Here is a 20,986-nt window from a genome sequence, read left to right on the forward strand (position 1 = left end):
AGAGGAAATGTTAGTTTAGTTCTAGGAATACCTACATTGTTTATTCTGGACCCTATTTTGAAATTGGAATATTTTGAACTTTGTGTTAAATTGGCCAAATTAACAATTTCCGATCACTTTAATTTGTAGTTGAAACAGTTGACTTGGCGATTTCTTGTGCTCAGTCGATAGAATAGAAGTAATACTAGTGAAATAGCTAAGAATTTGGTTGACTGGAATAATGTAATTGGCCTAAAATGGGAGTCAAAGTCAGCAAAATCGCCGATTCGTAAATATCGCTGACACATCAAAATTCGCGAGAGCATAATTTCATCAATTTTCCATCAAATTTCGTACTTTTTGTTTTATTACCTTCACAAAAAGATTCTCTACCATTTCATAAGAAAAAATAACAATTTTTTTTTTTTAAATTCTTGGACACTGGGGCACCACTTCAGATTTGGGCCTTGGACCCTGAAGGGGTTAAACCAAAAACACAGTCGGATTTTTTTTTCTTATTACACACTGTGTGCTGCAGGATTTTTTTTAGAATGCGCACACTGACCACATAGACCCATTCTTTCATATGTAGGCCTACCAGCTTTCTCTCGCTAGACTTGAAGACGCTAGAATTTATGCGTACTAGTACGGCACCAACTCTGAAAGGGTTAAGCTGCCATGAGAGACGGAGAATGTAAACACAGATGAACACACCAGCTAACCCTTTTACTTTGAACTTCTTTTGTACTTCTTCCATCTTGTACTATGGGGTGCACAGTCAAGTACAAATTTATAGATTAAATATGTAATCTTGGAGATTGCTTGATACTGAGACCCATTACTGACCCCTTTACAATGAACTTCTATTGTACTTCTTCCATTTTCCTCTTCCAAGTGCTGCTGCACTTCTGTCTTGTACTATGGGGTGCACAATCAAGTACAAATTTGTACAAAGATGTAGTCGTGGAGACTTTAAAAGCTAGTGTACTGAGTGGCTGTAAGGAGGTGATTTAGATGCTTGACGCTGAGACACCGCGCTGCCCGTTTCCGTGACCCAAGTTCTCGTATGGCATACAATGCTGACTCGTGGGAGAGCCCGTCGTAACTCTGAGTTGTCCGTAAACAAGTACATATGTTGGTAAATGAAGAGAGGCCATATACAAATGACATAAGTTGTCGAAAATGCGTTCGTCTGACCAGTCTGATGTGCATTTAGGAATGCACTGACATTATTTATACAATTACAGCCTCTCCTCACTTAACGACGGAGTTCCGCTCCTAAGACCACATCGTTAAACAAATTCATTGCTAAGTGAGGAGCATACTATAATGGTAGCGAGTTTGTGTCAATCATCTTTGATATTGTTTTAACCCGTAAACGGTCCAAGCAGATCTACGTTCACATGTGTAGTGCTACAAAAGTAGATTACGTTTTTTTTACATATTTTCAAATATAACAAAAAAAAAAGTAGATCAAAGTTTTTTACACATTTTCAGATGTAAAAAAACAAAAAGAAGATTACTTTTTTTACATACTTCCATATGTTGAAAAAATGTATATATACGTTTGGACTGTTTACGGGTTAATGTCACCTTTGCCCCATTTATAACATTTCTGGTATATTTTTAAATGTCTATACAGTAGTGTACTGTATATTGAAATAAACAGAATAGAGGAACTCAGCTTTGATATACAGTGGACCCCCGGTTAACGATATTTTTTCACTCCAGAAGTATGTTCAGGTGCCAGTACTGACCGAATTTGTTCCCATAAGGAATATTGTGAAGTAGATTAGTCCATTTCAGACCCCCAAACATACACGTACAAACACACTTACATAAATACTCTTACATAATTGGTCGCATTCGGAGGTGATCGTTATGCGGGAGTCCACTGTACATTATTTAGATATAAATACTGGTCAAAGAGCCCGTCGTAAGTCCGAGGCATCGGTAAACGAGTATGTCGCTACGTGAGGAGAGGCTGTATTGCAATAATGCAGTAGTCTGCATGACAGTAAATACAGTGGGACCCTGGATTTCATCCTTAATGCATTCCAGGAGGTCAGTTTAAATCTGAAACGGATGAAAACTGAAGCAATATTTCCCATAAGAAATAATGTAAATCCAATTAATCTATTTCAGACACCCAAAAATCTTAACATAAAATAAATTTTATAGAGAATAACTATAGTGTTGCACCTCTTAAGTGGTTAGCTCTTCCCTGTGGTTGTCCACCAACCCTTCCACATCTTGGCCACTCACATCCAATCCCATGGACTTCCCCAAAGCCACAATGGATTCCACAACAGGTATAAGGTTGTCATGTTTACACTAACTTATAGTAAGTTAGTGATAGAACTAGGCATTAAAACACAATAAAAAGTAAAATACATACACAGTACATTTATTACTTACCTTAAAATATTTGTAGTCTTAATGTAGGGTAAGAGGTGAGTAGTTTTTATTTGTAGTCCCAGGCGGACTACATCCCAGGCAGACTACATCCGCCTGGGCTATATCTACCAGCTACATATACTGTGGCCCACAGCCACATTATTACCATCGACATACCATGTTCACTGATTTTAATCGTTTCTAACAACTACCTTTAGATGCCATCATAAACAAAGGGAGAAGCAATGAATAATTCCTGCTGAGAATTGTAAACAAAAGGGTTATGTAAAGTGTATTAAGGGCGGTGACTGGACCAGATGCAGACTCATACAATTTTCTCTAATGCTGGACCAGAGAAAATGTAATTTTTCCCTCCACCGACTCACCCCTCGATAGTATATAAACATTACATGTTTATATAGCATTTAAATATTGCATGTTTATATGCTTATATAATTTTTAAGAAAATATCTTGGATTGATGAAAATGTCTCTATTAACGTAAAATAAGACATTTAACCCTTAAACTGTCAAAACGTAGATCTACATTTGCACTCATAGCACTCTGACCTTAATTTTCTCCGTAAGAAAGCATGTAAAAAAAAGTAGATCTATGTTTGGAGCGCTACGCGAACAAACGTAGATCTATTTTTGGACAGTTTAAGGGTTAATGTGCCCGAGAGTGATTATTATTAAACATACATAGCATATAAACATTGCATGTTTATATGCTATGTAAAGTGTTTCTTATATAATTTTGAAGAAAATATCATAGATGGATTAATGAAAATGTCTATATTAATGTAAAATGAGACATTTAATGGTCCCAAGAGTAATTATTATTTAACATACATCACATAAGTCGGTACCTGACCAGCTGGGCTGTGGTTCGTACAGTGGATTGTGTGCAGCCAGCAGTAACAGCCTGGTTGATCAGGCCCTGATCCACCATGAGGCCTGGTCACAGATTGGGCTGCAGGGGCGTTGACCCACCGGAACTCTCTCCAGGCAAACTCCAGGCATATAAACATTGCATGTTTATATGCTATGTAACGTGTTTCTTATATAATTTTGAAGAAACTATCATAGATGGATTAATGAAAATGTCTATAACGTAAAATAAGACATTTAATGTGTCCAAGAGTGAGTCACGAACGTAGGAGTGGCCCAGGGGGACACATCTGATACGGACAATTTCCGAGACAATGGACGAAATCCGGAGTAAAATTTCGCCAAAAAAAGTGGTCAAAATCCAAATTGTATGATATCCGGTGCGGACGAAATCTGGGGTTCCTCTGTATTCACTTTTTTGTGTGAATAAAAATTCAGATTGGAAAGCAAGCCTAATATAGGAGAGGCCTGGGGACATGACTGATGAACAGAGGAAATGTTATTTTAGTGCCAAGAATGTCTACATTGTTTATTCTAGACCCTATTTTGAAATTGGCATTTCTTGAATTTTGTGAAATTGGCCAAATTACTAATTTCTGATCACTATTGGGTATTTATTTATTTATTTATTTATTTATTTTATTTATTTATTTTATGTCTTTGCAAACAGTACATTGAGATTTTGTATTTACAATAGTGGGTTGCAATACAAAGAGAGCCTCTATTATGCCTGGGCATTATGGGCCAACTTAACATTATTGGCTTACAGTCTACTTAATACTAAGGAGTATATCATAGTTGTACAGTAGGATAGTAATTATTTCATAGTTGTACAGTAGAATATTAACCCGTAAACGGTCCAAGCAGATCTACGTTCACATGTGTAGTGCTCCAAAAGTAGATCTACGTTTTTTTTATACATATTTTCAAATATAACAAAAAAAAAGTAGATCAAAGTTTTTTTTACACATTTTCAAATGTAAAAAAAAAAAAAGATTTACTTTTTTACATACTTTCAAATGTTGAAAAAACATATATATACGTTTGGACCGTTTACGGGTTAATTATAAATGAATCAAAATTTGTATAAAGCAAAGATATATTTATATTCGAAAATACTTTTTTTGAAAACAATGATTCAATTATATTCCTGTCAACAATGGATAAAAGGTTCAATGTGATTGTTTTAGTTATGATGTGGGAGTACGTAAGTGAGTAAGTGTGTGTAGCCTAAATAGTTGATTGGGCAGTTTCCTGTACTCATTTGATAGAATGTAAGACATACTATCGAGCTGGAAGAATGGCCTAAAATTGGACTCAGAGGATGAAATCACCGATACATAAATATTATCGACAGTAAAATTTGTGAAAGTTTAATTTCATCAGTTTTCCATCAAATTTTGTATTTCTTGTTTTATTACCTTCAGAAAAGGATTCTGTACCATTTCTTAAGAAAAACTGCCCCCCCCCCAACCCTGAGAGCAAGTTTGAAAGCAGGGGCCATGACTCTGAAAGCTTTAATAATTCTCTTGGTAACTGAACACCACCTCCTAATCTCCAAATTCCTAATTTTTTGCATAATATTCACACCACACATTGCTCTCATTTATAAAGGGATGCATGGGAAATTAGTTATCCTGACTTCAGTCTTGAAGGTGAGAAGTACATTTCCGGCACTCTGAAGGAGGGGTAGCGATATTGCAGTTTGGAGGGGCATCTGATTTGTAGTATAGGCGCACTTCTGGCAAGATGGTGGTGAAGTGAGTGATCTGGAGTGTTGTTTTTTTGGGTCATCCTACCTTGGTGGGAGATAGCGGGTGTGTTAAAAAAAAAAAAATGCTTTTAAGCATAACATCACTGTGTCCAACCTCCTTACACTGCAACATTCAGAATCCATGTTTCACACCCATACAACAGTGTTAGTACCATTATATTGTGGTACTTTTTCTTTTTTGCCTCTATGAATAACATTTGTTGTCTCCACAGATGCCTCATTGCACCACCCACCTTATTTCCTTTGTCAGTTCTGTGGTTCACCATATCTCTTATAGAACATTCCACTGAGACTTCTGCTCCCAAATATCTGAACACAACACACAAATAACTCTCACACAGGAGAACGAAACTTAGGGTGTCATTTCAGTCCAACTAGTTAATGGTCCAAGTGGACTGAAACGCCTTCACAAGTTTCATTCTCCTATGCCCAGGTTATTTGTGTACTCTCCAGTCATGGTTATGTGCCTTTTTATTCTCTGAACACATTTACTTCTTGAAATGTATTTTGGATATGGTTTAAATTTCATGAGATTAGTTGCTGTCAATGCTGATAGTTAAATGTCTAGTGTGAATTAAGCTTTTGATTTTGAACAAATTGGGATGTTGCTCAGACTGTGATACATGAACTTTTACAGTACAGTTACCACTTATGATAATGCCTCCAATGCTACTGGCATTATATGCTGATGCTTTCTTTACTTGATTTATTGTTGATACCTTAGTTCCATTAGCCGTGATTGGTATCGATAGCAGCAAAGTCTTCCTTTTGCTAAAATTTGGTATTAGTGGCAGTAACTTGTAATGTTAGTACCTATTTTTGAGAGTGGCAGTAACTTGTAATGTTAGTGCCTGTTTTTGAGAGTGGCAGTAACTTGTAATGTTAGTACCTATTTTTGAGAGTAGCAGTAACTTGTAATGTTAGTACCTATTTTTGAGAGTGGCAGTAACTTGTAATGTTAGTACCTATTTTTGAGAGTGGCAGCAACTTGTAATGTTAGTACAGGTCGGCCATCACTAATCTGGCAATCAGTTATGTATCTGGTTCCATCGGTAATCCGACATTAATTTCGGCTAGCATAATTTCAAATTTCCGGGGTTGCCACACCAACCTGCTGCTACTGTTTGGTGGTGCCACTTGCTGCATAAGTCATTTCAATTTCTTTTTCTCCATTTATTGTTATAACCTGCTTACTTTTAGCCCTAGCCATGGTTCGAACGAATGAAAGAAATGCTTCTTGTTGTGTAAAGCACCTACACCGTACATTGTCCATAAAAGATAAAGTGGCTTTGAAACTACTGTCGGTTCCTGTGAGCTCCCGAGTCTCATGATGTGGGGGAATATGCTTTATTATTATGCTAATATCGACACTATGGCTTATTTACCTATCACAATTGATCTAATATGACATAATAAACAATATAAATATAAAAAGCATTGTAAATACCCCAGAATGAATAATAGTAATGATAATACTAGAGGATATGGGATAAAAGTACCATCCTCCTGTCCCTGTCTTGGGGGGCTTATATTAAAAGAAAATGTAGTGTAGTACAGGGATAACTATGATATACACTCATTTTTGTTGATTATCTTGGAAGTTACTCATTTATATCTTAACATAGCTGCATTAATAATGACAGGAATGTAATGAATTTCACAGACAACATAAAAGAACCCCACTGGAAATAAGTCACTTTGTCTGACTTTTTTGGGTTATCCTAGGTTCTCTACACATAGGCTGCTATGTATAAAAACCTATGTAACTGTATTTGTTGTTTGTTGGACTATCTTATTGAAACCTGGGCAATGTATGATGGAAAGATGGTTCTTAACATACACCAAAAATGAAAGAAATCGGATGATAAATAATGGAGTTCACTTTTCAGCCATTAGCCGCCCCTTAGTATATTTTCGTATGTTTTTTATGGTTGTATTCTCATTTATTTGGTCTCATTTGATAGAATGGAAGATATATTACAGAAATAGATATGATTTTGGTGGGTTTCATGATGAAAAGTACAGTGGACCCCCTGTTATCGGCTGTTCCTGTTATTGGCCAACTCCGTTATAGGTTGGTTTTTTGGCTACCGGTTATTGGCCATTATTTCGCTTATCGGCTGTATTGAACGCATTCCTCCGCCGGCTGGGCCAGCTTGCGCGTCAGTTTAGCTGTCTCTCAGTGCATGAGGAAGCTTCTGCTCATTCATCCAAACATTTCGCTTGTTTTTCATTGTTTTCGGTGTTTTTTTGTCAGTGCAACTGCAAAATAAGTAACCATGGCTCCAAAAAAGTTCCTAGTAAAGTTCCTGTGGCAAAGAAAGTGAGAAACACCATGGAATTTAAGCGAGAAGTTATTGAAAAATATGAGAGTGGTGTGAGGGTACTGGAACTTGCCAGGATGTATGAGAAAAATAAATCTACCGTCACTTCCATCCTGGCAAAGAAAACAAATCAAGGAAGCTGATGTTGCGAAAGGAGTAAATGTGATTAGGAAACAAAGGTCACCAGTTATGGAAGGTATGGAAAAGTTATTGTCATTGTGGATTAAGGAAAAACATTTAGTGGGAGACAGTGTTGTGGAGTCGATTATTAGTGAGAAGGCAAGGCAGTTGCATGAGGATCTTGTGAAAAAAAAACTCCTGGAACAAGTGGTGCTGTTAGTGAATTTAAGGCCAGTAAAGGTTGTTTTGAGAGATTTAAGAAGCGTAATGGCATTCACAGTGTGGTAAGGCATGGTGAGGCTGCCTTAGTCTTCAGTAAAGGTATGTAATACTGATTTAATTGTTAATTTTTTTTGTGTGTGAATATTTTTACCTGGAATGGATTAATTGTATTTGCATTAATTCTTATGGGAATAATTATTTTGGTTATCGGCCACTTCGGTTTTAGGCCGAGCTTCTGGAGCAGATTACGGCCGATAACCGAGGGTTCACTGTACCTTGAAATTGAGCTCAAAGTACAGGAAATGTTCAATTCTTTGCTGATGTTCAAGAGTAAACAGATGACGTCACCATCCAATAATGTCCAACTGGGCAGTCTAATATGCAGTCATAAATGAGTTGACATTATTTATACAATTATTACAATAATGCAGTAGTCAGCATAACAGTAAATATTTTATTTTTTGTGTGAATAAAAATTCAAAATGGAAAGCAAGAATAATATAAGAGGGGCCTGGAGACGTGACTAATGAACAGAGAAAATACACAAATAACCCGCACATAAAAGAGAGAAGCTAACGACGACGTTTCGGTCCGACTTGGACCATTGGCAAAGTCACGCTAACCAGTCACACAAGTCGGACCGAAACGTCGTCGTAAGCTTCTTTTATGTGCGGGTTATTTGTGTATTGTTCCAGTCACGGTATTGTGCCTTTTTTGTTATTTAGTTATTTAACAGAGAAAATGTTATTTTAGTGCCAGGAATGTCTGCATTGTTTATTCTGGACCCTGTTTTGAAATTGGCATCTTTTGAAATTTGTGTGAAATTGGCCAAATTGCATGTTTCTGACCACTTTTTTTGGTAGTTGAAATAGGTGAATGGGCGGTTTCTTGTACTCAGTCGACAGAATAGAAGTAAGATTTTTCAGGTATACACAAATGCAGTTACGTAGATTATCATACATAGCAGCGTATGTGTAGAGAACCTAGGATAACCCAAAAAAGTCAAAGTTACTTATTTCCTTCGGGGTCCTTAAAGATCTGTTCTTGTAAGAGTTGCACTGAAGCAAAGGTTCAATGCAATGCTTGTATAAACCTTGCTGAATTTAAACAACACTACAGAAGGTATACTAGCAAAATAGCTATGAGTTTGGTAGACTGGAACAATGGAATGGGCCAAAAATAGTGCATAAATTGGGTGAAATCGCCAATGCATAAATATCACCTTTGTGTTAAGTGTATTCTAACTTAACTACGTACTCCTTAATCCGGCATCCTACAGGTCCCGAGGATGCCAGATTAATGATGGCCGACCTGTACCTATTTTTGAGAAAATTTCTGAATAATCACAATTCTATTCCTTTGTAACTTGACTCACGAAATCGCAATGGCACGATTGCAAACAAACCATACCACGAGCAGGGATAGAACCCACGATCAAAGAGTCTCAAAACTCCAGACCGTCGCCTTAGCCACTGGACCAGCTACCCACAATAAGTTTCGTCCAACTAGGTATATTTCTACACCATAGGAAGGTTAGCATAAGCACCACTGTGACCACAAATGCAAGTTTTTACAGGCGAATCTCCAGCTAGCATGGCCGTGACAAACTCTAGCTCAAGTCCCCTCAAAGCCATTAACATGACTTACGAAATCGTAATGACACGATTGCAAACAAACCATACCACGGGCGGGGATAGAACTCGTGATCAGAGAGTCTTAAAACTCCAGACCGTCGCGTTAGCCAGTGGACCAGCTAGCTACAATAAGATTCGTCCAACTAGGTATATTTCTACACCATAGGAAGGCTAGCATAGGCACCACTGTGACCACAAATGAGATTCGTCTGTAAAAATTTGCATTACGATTTCGTGAGTCATATTAACGGCTTTGAGGGGACTTGAGCTAGAGTTCGTCACGGCCACGCTAGCTGGAAATTCATCTGTAAAAACTTGCATTTGTGGTCACAGGGGTGCCTATGCTAACCTTCCTATGGTGTAGAAATATACCTAGTTGGACGAATCTTATTGTGGCTAGCTGGTCCAGTGGCTAGCGCGATGGTCTGGAGTTTTGAGACTCTCTAATCGCGGGTTCAAATCCCGCCCGTGGTATGGTTTTTTTTCTATTCCTTTGTAAATTGTAAAACTCATTCCCTTCACTAATTACTGTTATGCATGCAGTAACTATCTGGGCAACATGATATTAGGGACTAGGCATTTCAAAATGCACATAGTGTATTAAGCTAGACTACCACCACCTAAAAAAAATATGAAAAAATAAAATTCTAGAATTATCACTTGATGAGAATGAGTGTGTGAGGAAAAGGATGCTTGTCTTTTGCCATCAGTATACTGATGAAGCCTCTCATGGCAAAATATTTCCTTCAATAAATGTCCTGAACTATACATAAGTGTCTTTTTCCACAGTTTGCCATTATCACCACACCATTTACAACCATGACAGTTTATATCTAAATTAACTCAGTGCATTGATACAACTATGAAATTTTCATCATTTACAGTAGACAATTTAATAAGTAAGTAGTCCTAGCAGGCCCTTATATTCATTCTTCTTACTTCATCAAACTTGCTTCAAGGTACAAGTTAACTTGGTTCAAGTTTATATTCACTAGAATTTTAAGAGAAATGTAACTGTGCACATGTTTAGTAAAATTGATTATTTTTACAGTACGAGTTCCTAACTGTGATGTGTATGGAGTGTCATGTTAAGACACGGCCTCAGCTGTTGCCTGACCCATTGCTGGATCCCATCTTGGCTGTCATCTTCACCATTATTCAAGATGTTCCTGATACTCACTCTACTCCTCGTAGCCATAAAGGTACATGCATATTCTGCTCCAGGAGTTACATTTGAATGCATTTGTTCTAATTTGACTTTGTATTACAAAATCACAAATTCAGTTCTGTACACCATACCCCCGGCCGGGATTGAACCCGCGGTCATAGAGTCTCAAAACTCCAGCGGGTTCAATCCCGGCCGGGGGTATGGTTTATTTGCAATCGTGTCATTACGATTTCTTAAGTCAGTTCTGTACTTCTGTTTTCTTTTACAAGGTGCAATTGTGGTGAGCAGTGATGGGTGCAACGTTGTGACTCCTGCTGGTATAACTGACCTCTTAGTACTTCACGTTGATGATGAAATGACCCTTCTAGAGGAAGTTTTAAAGTTGGTTATTACATGGGATCCTGATATACTTGTTGGATATGAGGTAATTTCATTTTAATAATTATTACAATTATAAACAGTAGTCATGTACAGTACGTTATATATAGTATACAGTGAGTAAAGCAAATTGTGGCCAGTGGTATAGTGTTTTTTAACTCCCAAAAAATTTTCATTACTTAATAATTTGAGAAATATTTATTTGGCCCCTAAATAGACTGTAATAAAACAATTTTTTTTTTTTGGCTTGTTTCTTACTAGTCATTATAAAAAAATATTCAGTTGTAAAGCTTTTCTTTCATTATACATTTCTTTTTAAAAATATTGCTGTTTTAGATTAACTTTAGTGAAATGTACCATATACAGAAATTTATTAAGAGATATTGGACAAACTTTTAAAAATATTATGTATTCTTAGCTGAACTTTCTGAAAACAGAAAGGCATTATATTTGTGAATTGAATTATTCTAGGTTCAGATGTCATCTTGGGGTTACTTGTTAGAGCGTGGAGCAGCTCTAGGCATGGAGATAGTATCGCGTCTATCTAGAACTCCAGAGGGCACCGCTAGTCATCATGACGAAGAGCAAGACGAATATGGTGCTGATCATACATCTCAGATACACATGACAGGCAGGATTGTCTTAAATGTGTGGAGGTTGATGAGAGCTGAGGTAAATATTCAGTCATCTTAGGCTATATCACTTTTAATTTGGACATGTGTTTAAACCTAAGTAACCTGTATTTCTACCATTGTGTGAGTGTGATGAATGATCTTTACTTATTGTAGCAAGGAAGAATTTAGAAATGTAGTGTCTGAGAACATCATGTTGTGTCAACGAAAAAGAAATTAAAAAAAATTAAAGACAGTGTAGTGTTATGAAAGATATAATTCAAGACTAGAAGAGGGGCTGGTGAGATGGTGTGCCTTGGAGTATGGAAGAAGTGAATGTGTTCAGATATTTGGGAGTTGACTTGTCAGCAGATGGGTTTATGAAGGATGAGGTTAACCATAGAATTGATGATGAAAAAAAGGTGAGTGGTGCTCTGAGGTATCTGTGGAGACAAAAAAAACATTATCCATGGAAGTAAAGAAAGGGATGTAGGAGAGTATAGTGGTACCAACACTCTTATATAGGTGTGAAGAATGAGTTGTAAATGCTGCAGCAAAGAGACTGGAGGCAGTGGAGATATCGTGTCTAAGGGCAATGTGTGGTGTTAAGATTATGCAGAGAATTCAGTGTGGAAATTAGGAGGTGTGGAGTTGCTAAAAGTATTAGCCAGAGAGCTGGAGAGAGGGGTGTTGAGGTGGTTTGGTCGTTTAGAGAGAATGGAACAAAGTAGAATGACTTGGAGAGCGTATAAATTTGTAGGGAAGGAAGGTAGGGTAGGGGTCGTCCTAGGAGAGGTTGGAGGGAGGGGGTAAAGGAGGTTTTGTGGGCAAGGGGCTTGGACTTCCAGCAAGCATGCATGAGTGTGTTAGATAGTGAATGGAGACAAATGGTTTTTTGGAACCTGACGAGCTGTTGGAGTGTGAGCAGGGTAATATTTTGTGAAGGGATTCAGGGAAACCAGTTAGCTGGACTTGAGTCCTGGAAGTGGGAAGTACAAAGCCTGCACATTAACCCTTTGACTGTTTCAGTCGTATATATACATCTTACGAGCCAGTGTTTCGGACGTATATATACTCAATAATTCTAGGGGCTTCAAATCAAGCAGGAGAAATCTGGTAGGCCCACATGTGCGAGAATGGGTCTGTGTGGTCAGTGTGCACCATATAAAAAAAATCCTGCAGCACGCAGTGCATAATGAGAAAAAAAAAACTCCGACCGTTTTTTTTTAATTAAATTGCCGACTTTGTTGTCTATTTTCGTATAGTATTTATGGTTGTATTCTTGTTTTCTTGGTCTCATTTGATAGAATGGAAAACATATTATAGAAATAGAGGTGATTTTGATTGGTTTTACTATGAAAAGAACCTTGAAATGGAGGTGAAATTAGGGGAAATGTTTTATTTTTGCTGATGTTCAAAAGTAAACAAATGATGTCATTTTCCAATAAATGTCCAACTAGCCATTCTAATATGCAGTCATGAATGGGTTGATGTTATTTATACAATTATTACAATATTGCAGCAGTCTACATAACAAGACATCTTCTAATTTTTGTTTGAATAAAAATTCAAAATAGAAAGCAAGAGTAATATCAGAGGGGCCTGGAGACATGACTGATGAACAAAGAAAATGTTATTTTAGAGCCAGGAATATCTTCATTGCTCATTCTGGACCCTATTTTGAAATTGCCATATTTTTTAATTTTTGTGAAGTTGGCCAAATTGCAAATTTCTGACCACGTTATTAGGTAGTTGAAATCAGTAAATTGGCAGTTTCTTGTACTCAGTCGATAGAAAAAATAGAGTTCTAAAGAAATAGCTATGAGTTTGGTCGACTGGAACAATGGAATTAGCCGAAAATAGGGCTCAAAGTGGGCAAAATCGCCGATTCGTAAATGTCGTCGAGGTCGCTAACTTCGCGAGAGAGAGTAATTCTGTCAGTTTTCCATCAAATTTCGTTCTTTTGGTGTCATTACAATTGGGAAAAGATTCTCTTATCATTTTATAAGAAAAAATAATTTTTTTTTTTTTGAAATTTTGCGACACCAGGAGACACCTCAGGATTTGGGGTTGCGAAAGTCAAGGGGCTAAAGGAGGGTGGTTGGGATATTGGCTATTTGGAGTGACATCTCAACTGTCATATCTGAGCACATCTGCAAAGACAGTGATTATGCATATATGATGGTGAAAGTGTTGAATGATGATAAAAAATTTTCTTTCTTTTTGTTTTTTTCTTTCTTTTTGGGTCACCCTGCCTCAGTGAGAAATGGCTGATGTGTTAAAAAAAAATAATTACTTTTAATTTGTCAGATAATGTCTCATTTCTTCATGGTCATTTTTCCTGTGCATCATCCTCTGTGATTTTTCATTTTTCTTCCTTTAACCCACTTTTCTCCATTTTTTGCCTGTCCCTGGGTCATCTTAATACTTGTGTTTGTGTGGTCTTGTTCTTGGGTGGGTGAGGGGTTTCCTTTCTTGAGGAGTCAAATACAGTGGAACCTCGGTTTTTGTGATTCTTCCTTTCGAAAAAGCCTGACGATAACCGAATCGTATGAAAACTGGAGCAATATTTCCCATAAATAATGTAAATTCAATTAATCCATTGCCGACACCCAAAAATATTAAAAAAAAATGCATTTTATAGAGAATAACTATAGTTTTATATACAAATTAGGGCATACAAAAACTGAGGTTCCACTGTAAATCTTCCACTCTCCCCATTTTCTATTTCTTTGGAGTGGTACCTGTAAATAGGAATGAGATTTTCCTTTTCAAAAACTTTTCTTTTGCATCTGGGGATAGGGACAGCAGATCATTGTTTGGATCTATCCTGGCACTCCTGACAATTGCAGTATTGTGATGGTCCTATCCTTGATCTTTGGAACTGGACCTTAGAGGTTCTGGCACTTTTGCACAAATTATAGGTGAATAGGCAGGAGGTTGGTGCACAGTACAAAACATTATCAGAGAAGAGAGAATGGCAACTATTCAAAATGTTTGTTTAATATTCTTAAATAGTTAATAGTCTGCTGATTTCTTAGCTAGTAGAATCAGTAGAATGTCTGTAACAGGAACACAAGATGGAGACAAATGGCACAAAGACAGCAAGTGGTGAAAAAGACGCATTTGTAGAGAAGAACTTCATTGAGATGCTTGACTTGTGAAGAGTTTTCAGTCAGTACATAGGGATGCACAACAAGCAAAATTATGCAAGCATAATCAGATGCGTGGCTGTGTCATTTAGGTCACTGCGTAGCAAGAGTTATGAGATGGGAGCACTGAAGGAGGATTTCTGATGACCTGTTAATGTAAATTTTGGGCTACAAATTTGGCTATGTGGAATGAGAGGCAGTTGTAAGTGTTACAACCACTGGAAATTTGATTTTGTTAAAATAGTTTAAAATATTGATGCAGGACACTTTGAGTATGGCTCCTCTTTAGTTATAAATATCAAAAATTGTTAATTACACATGCATACTATACGCAGTATGTGGTTTTTAGATAATGTACAGTGGACCCTCGGTTATCGGCTGTAATCTGTTCCAGAAGCTCGGCCTAAAGCCGAAATGGCCGAAAACCAAAATATTTCCCCATAACAATTAATGTAAATACAATTAATCCAAATTTGGTAATTTGGTAATAAGTAATACATATTTTATGAAAAAGAGGATAAACAAATATACAAGGTATGATGTAGCACGTAATGAAAGTAGTTTGTTAGATTATGTATTGGTGGATAAAAGGTTGATGGGTAGGCTCCAGGATGTACTTGTTTATAGAGGGGCAACTGATATATCGGATCATTATTGAGTTGTAGCTACAGTTAGAGTAAGAGGTAGATGGGAAAAGAGGAAGGTGGCAACAACAAGTAAGAGGGAGGTGAAAGTGTATAAACTAAGGGAGGAGGAAGTTCGGGTGAGATATAAGCGACTATTGGCAGAAAGGTGGGATAGTGCAAAGATGAGTAGTGGGGGGGGGGGGTTGAAGAGGGTTGGAATAGTTTTAAAAATACAATATTAGAATGTGGGGCAGAAGTTTGTGGTTATAGGAGGGTGGGGGCAGGAGGAAAGAGGAGTGACTGGTGGAATGATGAAGTAAAGGGTGTGATAAAAGAGAAAAAGGTAGCTTATGAGAGGTTTTTACAAAGCAGAAGTGTTATAAGAAGAGCAGAGTATATGGAGAGTAAAAGAAAGGTGAAGAGAGTGGTGAGAGAGTGCAAAAGGAGAGCAGATGATAGAGTGGGAGAGGCACTATCAAGAAATTTTAATGAAAATAAGAAAAAATTTTGGGGTGAGTTAAGCAAGTTAAGAAAGCCTAGGGAAAGTATGGATTTGTCAGTTAAAAACAGAGTAGGGGAATTAGTAGATGGGGAAAGGGAGGTATTAGTTAGATGGCGAGAATATTTTGAGGAACTTTTAAATGTTGAGGAAGAAAGGGAGGCGGTAATTTCATGCACTGGCCAGGGAGGTATACCATCTTTTAGGAGTGAAGAAGAGCAGAATGTAAGTGTGGTGGAGGTACGTGAGGCATTACGTAGAATGAAAAGGGGTAAAGCAGCTGGAACTGATGGGATCATGACAGAAATGTTAAAAGCAGGGGGGGATATAGTGTTGGAGTGGTTGGTACGTACTTTTGTTTAATAAATGTATGAAAGAGGGGAAGGTACCTAGGGATTGGCAGAGAGCATGTATAGTCCCTTTATATAAAGGGAAAGGGGACAAAAGAGATTGTAAAAATTATGGAGGAGTAAGTTTACTGAGTATACCAGGAAAAGTATACGGTAGTGTTATAATTGAAAGAATTAGAGGTAAGACAGAATGTAGGATTGCGGATGAGCAAGGAGGCTTCAGAGTGGGTAGGGGATGTGTAGATCAAGTGTTTACATTGAAGCATATATGTGAACAGTATTTAGATAAAGGTAGGGAAGTTTTTATTGCATTTATGGATTTAGAAAAGGCATATGATAGAGTGGATAGAGGAGCAATGTGGCAGATGTTGCAAGTATATGGAATAGGTGGTAAGTTACTAAATGCTGTTAAGAGTTTTTATGAGGATAGTGAGGCTCAGGTTAGGGTGTGTAGAAGAGAGGGAAAATACTTCCCGGTAAAAGTAGGTCTTAGACAGGGATGTGTAATGTCACCATGGTTGTTTAATATATTTATAGATGGGGTTGTAAAAGAAGTAAATGCTAGGGTGTTCAGGAGAGGGGTGGGATTAAATTATGGGGAATTAAATACAAAATGGGAATTGACACAGTTACTTTTTTCTGATGATACTGTGCTTATCGGAGATTCTAAAGAAAAATTGCAAAGGTTAGTGGATGAGTTTGAGAGTGTGTGTAAAGGTAGAAAGTTGAAAGTGAACATAGAAAAGAGTAAGGTGATGAGGGTATCAAATGATTTAGATAAAGAAAAATTGGATATCAAATTGGGGAGGAGGAGTATGGAAGAAGTGAATGTTTTCAGATACTTGGGAGTTGACGTGTCGGCGGATGGATTTATGAAGGATGAGGTTAATCATAGAATTGATGAGGGAAAAAAGGTGAGCGGTGCGTTGAGGTATATGTGGAAACAAAAAACGTTATCTATGGAGGCAAAGAAGAGAATGTATGAAAGTATAGTAGTACCAACACTCTTATATGGATGTGAAGCTTGGGTGGTAAATGCAGCAGCGAGGAGACGGTTGGAGGCAGTGGAGATGTCCTGTCTAAGGGCAATGTGTGGTGTAAATATTATGCAGAAAATTCGGAGTGTGGAAATTAGGAGAAGGTGTGGAGTTAATAAAAGCATTAGTCAGAGGGCAGAAGAGGGGTTGTTGAGGTGGTTTGGTCATTTAGAGAGAATGGATCAAAGTAGAATGACATGGAAAGCATATAAATCTATAGGGGAAGGAAGGAGGGGTAGGAGTCGTCCTCGTAAGGGTTGGAAAGAGGGGGTAAAGGAGGTTTTGTGGGCGAGGGGCTTGGACTTCCAGCAAGCGTGCGTGAGCGTGTCAGATAGGAGTGAATGGAGACGAATGATACTTGGGACCTGACGATCTGTTGGAGTGTGAGCAGGGTAATATTTAGTGAAGGGATTCAGGGAAATCGGTTATTTTCATATAGTCGGACTTGAGTCCTGGAAATGGGAAGTACAATGCCTGCGCTTTAAAGGAGGGGTTTGGGATATTGGCAGTTTGGAGGGATATGTTGTGTATCTTTATACGTACAGTGGACCCCCGGTTAACGATATTTTTTCATTCCAGAAGTATGTTCAGGTGCCAGTACTGACCGAATTTGTTCCCATAAGGAATATTGTGAAGTAGATTAGTCCATTTCAGACCCCCAAACATACACGTACAAACGCAGTTACATAAATACACTTACATAATTGGTCGCATTGGGAGGTGATCATTAAGCGGGGGTCCACTGTATAAGCTTCTAAACTGTTGTATTCTGAGCACCTCTGCAAAAACAGTGATAATGTGTGAGTGTGGTGAAAGTGTTGAATGATGATGAATGTATTTTCTTTTTGGGGATATTCTTTCTTTTTTGGGTCACCCTGCTTCGGTGGGAGACGGCCGATTTGTTGAAAAAAAGAAAAAATTTAATCCGTTCCAGACAAAAATATTCACCAAAAAAATAGTTTTTTTTTAACAATTAAATCAGTATTACATACCTTTATTGAAGACTAATGCTGGCTTCTGGAATCCCTGCTACACTTCCTGCATGCCTGCTACATTTCCTGCATGCCTGTTACACTCCTTGTATACCTGTTACACTTCCTGCATGCCTGCTACACTTACTGCATATCTGCTACATTCCCTGCATGCCTGCTACACTCCCTGCATGCCTGCTACACTCCCTGCATGCCTGTTACATTTCCTGCATGTCTGCTACACTCCCTGCATGCCTGCTACACTCCCTGCATGCCTGTTACACTCCCTGCATGCCTGTTACACTCCCTGCAGCCCTGCTACACTTCCTGCATGCCTGCTTCATTCTCTGCATGCTTGCTACACTTCACGCTTAAATTTCATGGCGTTTCTCACTTTCTTTACCACAGGATTTTTACTAGGGTTTTTCTTTGGAGCCATGGTTACTTATTTTGCAGTGGCACTGCAAAAAACGTACAAAAAACAATGGAAAACAAACAAAATGTTTGGATGTTTGAGTAGAAGCTTCCTCATGCACTGAAAGACACAGCCAAACTGATGCACAAATGGCCCCAGCCGGCGGACGGACGCGTCCAAAATGGCCGATCGCTGAAATAATGGTCAATCACCGTGAACCGAAAAACCGGCTGATCACCGAGTTGGCCGATAACAGGAATGGCCGATAACCGAGGGTCCACTGTATGATGGTAGCTTTTTACAGTTCATATATTCCACTTAGTACATAATTAAGTTTTCACTTAGTGACTTTACCTTTAACTGATCTATTACAGATACCTTTCATTTACTACATTAGTCTTATAAGCACTGAATTACTTTGTATGAGGGACAAATTTGTTTATTTCTAGGTGGCACTCCAGAGCTACAGCCTGGATAATGTTGCATACCATGTTTTGCACATCAGAGTACCTTCTTTCTCCCATGATAAACTCAGGGATTGGTGGATGCACAATATAACCAGGTAACTTTTTTTTTATTTCATTATTGATGATGCACCCTTAATATTATTCATAAATAGAAATGTGTATTTGTACATATACATATTGTATTTACATTACTTAAATTTATCTTTCTAGGTGGCGAACTTTGGAACATTATTTAAATCGGTGTCGCCTTACAGTTGACTTAGTACAACGGCTTGACCTAATTCATCGAACTGCTGAGCTAGCCAGGCTTTTTGGCATTCAGTTCTATGATGTTCTGGCACGTGGAACTCAGGTTTGCCTTTTTTTTTTTTTTCCAACAAACTGGCTGTATCCCACCGAGGCAGGGTGACCCAGAAAGAAAAAAGTTTCTCTTTTTAAATTTAGCAATGTATACAGGAGAAGGGGTTACTACCCCCTTGCTCCTGGCATTTTAGTTGCTTCTTACGACACATGGCATATGGAGGAAGAATTTTGTTCCACTTCCCCATGAAGATTGCCAAATAGTTATCAGTGTTTGAAAGATATTACATATAGAGGAATGGTAGTCTATGCATTTGGTACATGCGTGTGTTTCACATGAATAAGTTTAAATGGTTAAATTATTTTTTGAGGGTTTCATGATAAAAATAAAGAGATAATTAGATTGATGTTACTAATTGAAATGAAATTTGAAAGTCGGTAATGGTCACCCTCCAAGATAAGGTGACCTTCCCAAAAACAAAAGCCATCCTTCATTCAGTAGCTGTCTTTGCCAAAAGTACATAAACATCAAAATTCAAATGACCTTCCAAACAGTAATATCCCCGTCCATCTTTCAGAGTGCGGCTACTGTAATTCCTGCTTCTAGGTTTCAAATATAGCTAACCAGTTTTCCTGAATTCCTTCATTCAGAAATGTTACCTTGCTCACACTCCAGTGTGTCAGATTTCAAAAATCACTTAGTCTCCACTTGCCCCAATTGAACACATTAACAAGCCTGCTGGATGCTCAAGCCCCTACCACTCAAAACCTATCTCACCCTCCAACCCTCTTAGGATGTCCCATACCCCTCCAACCTATACCCTCCATCCTGGATTTATGAACATTGGCCGGTCTATTCTGTTCCATCTTCTCAAATGCCTAAACCCCCTTTATAGCTCATTTTCTGCCTTCTGAATATCTTTCATAACATAACCCTACCCCATCTTTCATTTTCTATGCTTTGAATTCTATTCATAATCAAATCACACATTGCTCCCTACTATGACATCTCCACTGCCTCCAGCCTCTTTCTGTTCATTGGGGTGGACTTGATTGCCTTCCATTTCCCAAGGCACTCTGTGACCCTACTGGTTTAATGCTTCCCTGTGAATGCAATAATAATAATAATATAATAATAATTCTCAATGGGAAAGTGGAGATAAATCCTTCCTCTGTAAGCCATGTGTGTTATAAGAGGCAACTAAAATGCTGGGAGCAAGGGGCTGGTGACTCCTGTATAAATAGTGTAAAGAGAAAAACTTTTTGAAAGTGATTCTTCTTTTTTGGGTCACCGTGCCTTGATGGAAGGTGGCCAGTGTGTTAAAAAAGAAATACTATTAATAATCCAGCCTCTTCCTTGCTGTAGTGTTTAAACTCCATTTTTTACACCCATGTAAAAGCATTGGTACCACTGTGTTCTCTCCCCTCTCTTTTTTCTTCCATAGATAAACTTTCCACAGACACCTCAATGCATTTAATTTCCTTGCAGTGCTGTGTGACCCTTATGGGTTTAGTGCTTAATTTACAAGTTACCCTTGTAATTTGTCTGCTAACCTTTGCAACTTCTCTTCAGAATCTTCTAAAACATACAGTAAGTCATGTAAGATTGCATCAAGTGTGTCAAAAGGAAATGTTTATTACTGTCAGGTTATAGTCCACATAAAGTATGTTT

At 37.9% G+C, this 20,986-nt stretch overlaps 1 protein-coding gene across 12 annotated transcripts in view; it reads left to right on the plus strand.

The window, feature by feature from the left end:
- Window positions 1-20,986, plus strand: part of LOC128690850 (mucin-3B-like) — a 245,985-nt gene that overhangs the window by 183,923 nt on the left and 41,076 nt on the right. For 7 of the 12 annotated variants that reach the window (XM_070085103.1, XM_070085141.1, XM_070085201.1 and 4 more), the window contains exons 19-23: window positions 10,392-10,542; window positions 10,778-10,932; window positions 11,358-11,558; window positions 18,997-19,109; window positions 19,225-19,366. In XM_070085103.1, the coding sequence (XP_069941204.1) occupies window positions 10,392-10,542; window positions 10,778-10,932; window positions 11,358-11,558; window positions 18,997-19,109; window positions 19,225-19,366 (762 nt within the window). Of the gene's footprint in view, window positions 1-10,391; window positions 10,543-10,777; window positions 10,933-11,357; window positions 11,559-18,996; window positions 19,110-19,224; window positions 19,367-20,986 lie in introns of those variants that run through there. The other 5 variants (XR_011392078.1, XM_070085642.1, XR_011392071.1 and 2 more) reach the window with 4 other exon arrangements.

Source organism: Cherax quadricarinatus, chromosome 1 (genome assembly GCF_038502225.1).
Source record: "Cherax quadricarinatus isolate ZL_2023a chromosome 1, ASM3850222v1, whole genome shotgun sequence".
In the NCBI taxonomy this organism is placed as follows: domain Eukaryota; kingdom Metazoa; phylum Arthropoda; class Malacostraca; order Decapoda; family Parastacidae; genus Cherax; species Cherax quadricarinatus.